Below are 8811 nucleotides of genomic sequence, written 5' to 3'. Positions count from 1 at the left end.
TGTTTCAGGAACGCGCTATGCAATGCTTGACGTTTTCTTGATGTTTTTCTGGTAGAAGTTAGCCCTCCTTACCATCGCAGTGCGCGGTGCCGTCAACTGACATATCCTGTGAACTCTTATATCAATATTACTTTCAACAAGCACCTTGGATGCCTAGTGAAAGCTTCCTTCTTGATAGACCTTAGAACCTTAATTTAGCTGCTTCAATGTTTGAGATACAATTTAACTCTACAAGTCATAGATATTTCAGTAGACATAAGCTTCTCAGGTTTAAATATACTTTAAATAATGTAATACCTAAATGTTATAAGTGTGATCAGGTTGTGATTTTAAGTGCATGGTATATTTCAGTGATTATTTTCTTAGAAATTTACTTCCTTGAGGATTGTTCTACCAAAAACTATATCGTGGAGGCCACTATCATCCATATTATTAGTTAGGACACGCCGCTTGCAGCTTTGACGAGTCAGGGTTAGACCGACGGACAACGTCTGCGTTGAGCGTCATCATTTCTTCACAGATTCCGTCCCTCGTAGCACATTTGTGGTTATCTTTTTGTTTTCAACTTTCTTGCATTTGAAACATCATGTCATCTAAAATATGAACCTCTAAGGGGAAGAATTTTCCTTTTCATGCTACTCAAACGACACTGTTGTAATAGTTTTGCCCGTGGCTTGGGTTTGGTCACTTTATTTTATCGTACTTGCAATTTTTGGTTTCTAGCTCCTAACCCATATTTTTTTGCAACTCCAACAATCTAGTCAGGACTACTGGGGGATTCCTTTCTTTGCTGATGTGCGTGAACTACTGCTCTACCTAACAAGTTCACGAAGAAGCAAATGCGGCACTGATTTTTCTTTGTATTACTCGGATCTTAAAGATTATTTGTAGACTTCAATTTGGGAGTTTTCTTTCATGATTGGAACTGTAAAACTGCAGGCTTATGGGAGGGAGAGAGCCACATGGATCTGAGGTGTATAGCGTGGCTCTCAGGAAGCTCCGATCGTGGATGCACGGAAGAGGGACTGACAGGCACGATGTGGTTCGTGAACCTGTTCAAGCAAACCGTCTAGTCTTCTCATTACGTAAGCGTAGGTTGAGTGAGGATTTCATTCAAAATATTTATTACGAACTGTGAGGTGTATAAAAATTAACATAAGTTACTTGTATTTATTAATAAAACAAGACTTGAGCACAACAGCTCGCAAGCGAATAAAAATTAAACAATAAAGATACTTTCCGTGCTTACATTTACCTCAATTTGTGTTATTCACTCTCTGCAGCCGAGACGTTACGTATAGAAAACGACAATCTTCCCATGGAGCCTAGTATCGTTAAATCCGTACGTTGAGAAAAACACTTCCAAACTTAATTTAAGAACACTCCGGTATTTCTAAGGCTAATTTAACTAGAACAATTGAACAGTAAACAGGAAAAATAATTGAGGAATGTAACACTGCCATGATGAACGACAAGCGTCCACTGAGAGGAAGAATGTTGAGTACAGCAGTGTTGAGACTCTTCTCCCTATTCGAGGTTGCTCACGCAACATATTATAAATTAATATTTGGCATACTGCGGAAGTGACTAGCAGCTAAGACTAAATAAAAAGCGTTTAATTACGACATTCCGGTCAGACAAGGAAAAGCAGCAACGATACTCGCCACGTCATTCGATGAAATACAAATGAAAATCTAGGGGCGTGCGTCACTTCCAAATACTTCAGACCTTAAATAAATCTCAAATGATACTACTAGATCGATCCGAGTTACAAGACATGAAGCCAGCAAAAAATTTCGCCAAGGGGAAACTACGGAAAAGTCATTAAACATAGGAAAAACAATCGAACACCTAAAATGTCACGAAACCAGATGCATGCTGGCACAAAAAGCGAATGCTAGCATAGCCCGACTGAGAGCATATATTGTAGATTCTTATAGAGAGCAGGAAGGGTAATTTTCATCATTTTACTCACTTCTACAGGAGAACGTTTGGCACAAACTACGTCAATACTCAATAATATCCAAAAGTCTAAGTTGAGACAGTTCACCGAAATTTAACTCTGGCAAACACAAACTGTTGATTATCAAGACAACCACAGCCCATATCACTGCAAACGAGCAACTGCGACCACGAACTCACTAGGACCAGAACATTCAAGTAAATGACTAGAGGCGGCGCACCAGCCGTCTACTACACAAACTCCTGCACAGAATTTGAGTCGGAAGGAAGGAACTTTGCTATTGCTAACTAAGTTTCATCAGTAACGTTGCTGAAGGTTTTGAGTATTTAAGCACAACTATCGCATTTTCTATCTACAAAATAAAATGTTAGCTTCAAAAATATTAGAAGTTCAAATAGAAATTTAAAGATGCTACAACTTCGAATAATTTTTTAAAGTAACTTAAAAATAACTTAGAAACTCGTCTAGAACATGTAAAAGACAAACAATGAAGCTTCCTCAACGCTTTCATGTAAATACTCGTTAAAGCTTAGAATACTCGGTAACTCAAGGATATAATGATGCCAGGTCCTTAGATATAGGTAATTTTAAAGAGAGCAAGTAAGGATTGAAGGATGCACATTAAGTCAGCAAAATTCAATCAGCTGTGGCTCTAATGCAAGTATCTACGCGTAAATGAAGAAATAAATGCTATCAAAAGCTTATAAAGCTTGAGATACTAGTTTATAAAAACACGAATCGTGAAACAACGAAGTCAATTTTTCATATATCGTCACTAGCCATCCCATTAGGCATACAAGAATCTGAATAAAACAGGAGTCTAATGCCCGCAACCTTACCATTTATTGCAAGAATCGGTCACAGACAAAAAAAAAATGCAAAAGTGACTATCATATCAATTACTTTTTGGAAATCTGCCCCGAATCGGAATTTTAAACTAAAAAGACCCAAAACTAACGCCACAGATCTCGAATTGGAATACAACTACACTGTCTGGCAAACTTAGAACTTCGAATCCTTCGTTAAAGATCCCAGCATCAATGTTGATAAGTAACATTTGGCACAACTGCTTATGCATCTCGTGAAATATGCTTTTTCCTATCAATTTTCGGAGCAATAAGTTCATTTGGCGGGATGGCGGCTAGGATTTTCTTGCTTTCCTCCATGTTGCTATTGTTCATGCTACGCTGGCAGTCGCACCACGGCGTCTCTTTCTCGTCACACTGCAGCGCCACGTTCAGCACCGTCAATCGGAAGCCTTCAATGGACAGCTGCAAGTGGGATTTCATGATGGATAATCCATCAAATAATGGTGGGTTGTGATATATGCAAATATAATATAAATATACAATTACTTTTAAATAAAAATACAATTTGCAAGTATCATTTTCAAGTGGAAGTTTTCACCATGTTAGGATAATTACAAAAAAAACTGCCTGATCAAACTCAATTTGCTGGAGTGCATGCGGTGAAAGATACGACATAGTATAATGGAGTTTACACCATAACTTTGATAGCAGCAATAATTTTCAGATAGTAAAATAGATTTGTTTCTGTGTTAGGACAGCTGTACCACGAACCAGGTTCTCACCTTCCTTCTACTCATAACGTAATAGTTGAGGGTGTTGAGGCCTGTGCGTCTGTCTCGCCTCCTTGTGAGCAGGTGCTGGTCATAACATCGAACTTCATCTCGATGCCTTACGTGCCTGTCGTGTATGTGCCTGCGTACAACAGCAAGAGTCGGGAGTTTATAAAAGTAAATCATGTGTTTTCTCACGCACACATTGAGCAGGCACATACGTAGTGTTTCTTAGAACGTGCATTAGCATTTGGGCTCTAGATTATAGAGGAAAATCAAGCAAAACACAACTGGTGGCTCAATTATGAAAACAATCCCAAAACAGCTTTTAGATCGGTTCCTTTAGAACTCATTCTGATATACCTGAAGCTTGCAGTGCCAGTGCTCAGATTACCAGGTCGTTGAATCTGTAGTTGAGCATCTTTGAGGCGAGCATAGAGTTCATCGTCTTCTAGCCCCCAGCCCCAGTACACGTTGCTCAGGCCATTAACCAACAAAAAATGCTCCCTGAAAACGAAGATTTGGTGGGAAATCATAACACAAACTGCTATCAAACACTGTTTAAAATACCTAACTACTTATTTCTGGCAAAATTTTAAGTTTACAATTACTTATAAGAAATGTTAGAGGACATGCATGTGTAATTAATACAAGAAAATAAACAGCCAATAATTTAGATTGAAATGCAAAAAGTGTTGAGAATGCATGGATACCGGTACCGTAGTTTAAAAAATATTTATACCTCACAAAATGAGAAGATGGTACATCAAAATAACCACTAAGCAATGGCAGGGAAATACCTGGTTAAAAGTAGAACTCCGCCAATGAACGTAGGATAATGATATCGAGGATGTAGGTTTGGTGCAGCAACATGCATGGGGCCAGAAGAAGGGTATCGGTAGCTCAGCTCTTGATTTGTGGGTAGCAAGTCTATATCATGGAGTGCAATGTAGTCATAAGTTCGGCCAGCCTCCATGAACCCAACATTTAGGAGGCTTGCTCGATTGAACCGAAATTTATCCACCTGAGAAGGAACCAAATTTTAATAAAGTTAATTTATAAATGAGAATTTCTGGAATAAGTAATATAAATGTATTTGGAATTAGAACAATAAAACTATGGAATTTCTAGTAAATGTGATAATAGTTTTATTTGACTAGGGAACTATAAAGTTTATAAGCAAAAAGTACTGCACTATCAAATTATTGGCCCTAGTAATCATATAGTTTTAATTTGAACTTTTAAACTTTTGACTAGAAAGCTAACTTTCATCAGTGTCACATAAGTCACTGATCAGCAGCAACTGCACTTAATATGCTGCTGGTCAATAATAACCATATAATGCTGGTCAGAATTATCATTTGTAGAGTTTGATTGCGGCATAATAACTAAGAAGATTTTTTTGATCATGCTAGAAAGTTATGGTCAAGTTTTGTTAACAAAAAAGGCTTGTTTCTTTTGAAGGCCAGAGACACGAGTGCTGTGATGAAGATGGTGGCATATACAATTTAACTTTAGTCAATCAAGTTCAGAATACTAGATAAACTTCAATGCTGTTAGACTATGACTTGAATTTTTGAAGGCAATAAATCTTGTCTCACAAAAAACTGTTTCAAAATAAATAACAAGATGTGTCATGATGCTATGGATAAAGAAAGCAAGAAATAAAATTTTTCTTTTCTTAAACACCTAGAAAACTTGTAAATAAATATATTGAACAAAACAATACCGTAGTTTAAATATTACACTTGCTAGGATACATCATTCACCTGAAACTCCTCAAAAATCAGCCAATCTGAATTCAAGAATAGAATAGATTTTTGAGGACCCCTTACCTGATTAATAACAAAAATATGATGTTTTACTTTCTGTTCCCTGAGAAATTTGCTTAGATGAATAACAAGCTCTTGAAGTTCCTCAAATCTGTCTCTGAAAAATAAAAAAAAAACATTAAAATCATACCATGTTGAATTTTGTTTACTTTAGCACAGTGGTAGATGAGGTCTAATATAGAACAGCTAAAATATTTTTACCTTATATTTTGAACAACTTAAATTTATGTAAATACTTCAGAAAAGTATCTTAAAATCAAGTATTTTTATATCACTTATCTATTTTAAATTATCTTTTTATCAATTCTAAGATGAAGATAGAGATAGGTACATTGACATTTTTTAATTGTGAAATTAAAGTACATATATACCATACTATCACTAAATCAGCAGTGACAGGTATTGAAAAAATAAAAATTATACAATCATGCCATATATACAAAGACTAAAGTGAAACAATATCACATATATTCTGCAGGAGTTTCATTTAAATTGTTTTGATTATGCCTTGAATAATAGCTACCTCAGAGGAACCAATACAGCCAAGTTGTGTTCATCACTGTTGAAAAATTGGGTGTCATCACTCCCATATACTTCACAACCTGAAAAATTGAATATTGTTAGATGCATCTATATTTGCAGAGTAAGCTTCATTATTTGCTTTGCCTTCAAAAGCTCAAACTAGATATATACATAGACATATATAAAAGAGTTGAAGCTGCAGCTTAAAAATGGATTCTTTAAAAAGCCAGTAATTACAATGAAAGTTATCTGAAAGAGAAATTGAGGAGCAATCACACACTTCATAAGAGATTTCAAGGGTCATAATGTGGCATAGGATGGATGATACAAAGAATCCCAATTTAAATTCTAAATGCACAATGATAATGCCTATTGCAGGATTGGAATTTTCCTTCTTATGGATGAAAACTTGTGGCTCCAAAGTGAAAAATTTCTTTTACATTTGGAATCTTGCAGCCCAACCTTGCACTTTAGTCAACAATTATATAACATGAAACATGGTAATAAAGGATGGGTTTGAGCCTTTTTTGTCAATAACTTCTTTCCATGAAACATTTCATAAACAAATTTGGACTCATTTTAGAGGTCTTTGTGAGGGCTTTTGTATGGCATCTTTTAAAAATTCCATATGCTATTCATAAGGTGCCAGAAACAAAATTATGTATCCCAAATTACCCCTGGCCCTGGGAATGGGGTAATCTGGGACACTTGAAATAAAACTTAATTTTAAACATTTGAAGTATGCAGAGTGTACTCATCGGCTCATCAATTACTGATGTTACGCTGAAGTCCTCCTCTTCCTTTGTAGATGTAGAATAAATGGCATTTTCTGTGATTTTTTCTCGTTTTTCTATCATTGATATATTACCATATCCAATTTTTATGTTAACTGAAGCTGTTGCTAATCAAGGTTCTACTGTAAATGCATTTTCAGGGGTGTCTCTTATTACCCTGGGGGAAGATGCTTCTTGTTACCCCATCTTGCAGAAATTGCTGCCATTTTTTTAATGAGATACACAAATTCCATCAATCACATTTTTTAAACCAATACATGTGTGCAACTTTTATGCAAGTAAAATTTTTTTAGCCGGCTAATGTTTTTTTTTTGCTACAATCCTTAGCAGAGGTACTTTTCCACAATCTCACTTTTCACACTTTGTAAAGGGATTTTTTAGAAGTAGTAAATGTTAAATGTAGGATTTCTTAACTTGCTTTATGCTACATAGATAGTAAAAATTATAAACTTTATACCAAGCATAAAACTTCCAACCTTAGGGCCACTGGCCCTGGCCACAACCCACGACTAGAGCTTTCCAACCATTTCTGGAACTGCGAGATTTCTGCCAGATGAATTACCTCTTATACAATTGTTAACAAAAATGCACAATCAGGCCACAGGATTCCAAATGTATCAAAAATTTGTCATGTTGAAGCCGCAAGATTTCAGAAACAAGTACCTAGAAAATTCTAATCCTGCTTTACACCACTAGTAATTTAAGTTTTGCACAATTTTTATTAGTTTGGCTGCAACAACATTTTTACAAAATATGGGAGTGGGACAACTAGGTAGCTATCCCGATTTACCCCGCCAGCCCGCCCGCCCCTTATTACCCAATTTGACGTGATGGTTGTAGGTAATTGAAATTCATCTATTGGGAATTTTGCAAGTAAATTGCAACTCTAAAATTGATGGGAATGCTCTGGTTGTGGCTCAAAAACTAGATACCTATATTCTATGCCAGCCTATTGAGAACGAGAAGTAGGAATGTCAAGATAACAATAATAAATAATTAGGTACCTAGGTATATTCGATTAGCTAATAAGGATTGGTCATTGGACATGGAGAATTTGCACTCTGATTGTAAGATTAGGAATCCAACAACACAGATTTAAAATTAAAATTTTCAACAGAACAAAATCTTAACTTTATAAAACAATTGTACAACTGTAATGAAACCATATGATATAGGTATATTTCAGTGAAAAAATTGTAAAACAGATTAATACATTCTTTTGAGAGAAGGATTAGCAAAAGTTTAGACGAGATAACTAACAAAAAAACCAACCTTGTTGTAGTGAGTCATTAAGAAGTAAAACGCGAATCAAGCATCCCAAGATGCCTGCTGCACAAATGAATTTTAAAACCCTAATAAAAGGCAAACGGTAAAGACCTCTCACACCTGCAAGCATTCTGAGGTCTTTCAAAGTGTACGCTAATTCCGCCGCAGCGGATTGTGTAACAGATCGCGGAAAAAGCCAAAGGCCCAATTGTAAATACACAATCGGGACAGCGATCGTGGCCGGTTGAAGGCTTGAAGCTACGTACGACAACGGACGTGTCACGTGTGTAAGGAGAGAGTCCGCGGCGTTCATACGGCAAACATCTTCAGATTGTGCTCTGTGAATCGTGATCAACGTAACTATCTCTTTTGCGTTTAAACATAATATTGTAAACTATTACAGTTATACATTCACTAATCACTAACTTGATTTTGTATTGCACTTTTCTTTATACCACGAGTATATTAGCTAAGTGTTCAATTTCAAGAACCCGGCTGGCTTTATCTTACCCCACAAATGGTCCTATCTTACCCCACAAATGGTCCTCTCTTACCCCATAGTTTATCAAAAATAGCTTTTAAATGAATATATTATGGTGCATTTGTATTGGAGTATTTTGGTAAAATGGAACATACATCTTTTGCTCAAAATAACCATTCTAACTCGTCAGCTTTTTAAGGGGAGCATCTGCCCCATAATCAAAAATTTTGATTTTCGGTTTTTGTACGTATCTTATCTTAAAGCTTACATTCTGACGCATCTAATGGTACCAAAACCAACTCTGTACGTTGATTTATGCATTCACGACAGATCGCGAAAGGGTTAGGCGCGGGAGTTCTTTACCATGGAGATAG

The 8811-nt window shown here is 36.2% G+C and overlaps 1 protein-coding gene across 1 annotated transcript; it reads right to left on the bottom strand.

Annotated features, from left to right (window-relative positions):
- Positions 1 to 1156: 1156 nt before the first annotated feature.
- LOC108669115 (beta-1,4-galactosyltransferase 7) lies at positions 1157 to 8156 on the bottom strand. The gene is made up of 7 exons (XM_018156405.2): positions 7963 to 8156; positions 5898 to 5976; positions 5378 to 5471; positions 4343 to 4566; positions 3906 to 4049; positions 3555 to 3684; positions 1157 to 3234 (listed from the first exon to the last, which is right to left on the bottom strand). Exons 1-7 carry the CDS (start codon positions 8084 to 8086, stop codon positions 3034 to 3036), a joined length of 996 nt encoding a protein of 331 aa, XP_018011894.1. The 5' UTR covers positions 8087 to 8156; the 3' UTR covers positions 1157 to 3033.
- Between the last annotated feature and the right edge of the window lie 655 nt (positions 8157 to 8811).

Source organism: Hyalella azteca, unplaced genomic scaffold (genome assembly GCF_000764305.2).
Source record: "Hyalella azteca isolate HAZT.00-mixed unplaced genomic scaffold, Hazt_2.0.2 contig10854, whole genome shotgun sequence".
Taxonomy (NCBI): Eukaryota; Metazoa; Arthropoda; class Malacostraca; order Amphipoda; family Hyalellidae; genus Hyalella; species Hyalella azteca.
The sequence above is the reverse complement of the archived record's forward strand: the minus strand, read 5'-3'. Positions and strand labels throughout refer to the sequence as shown.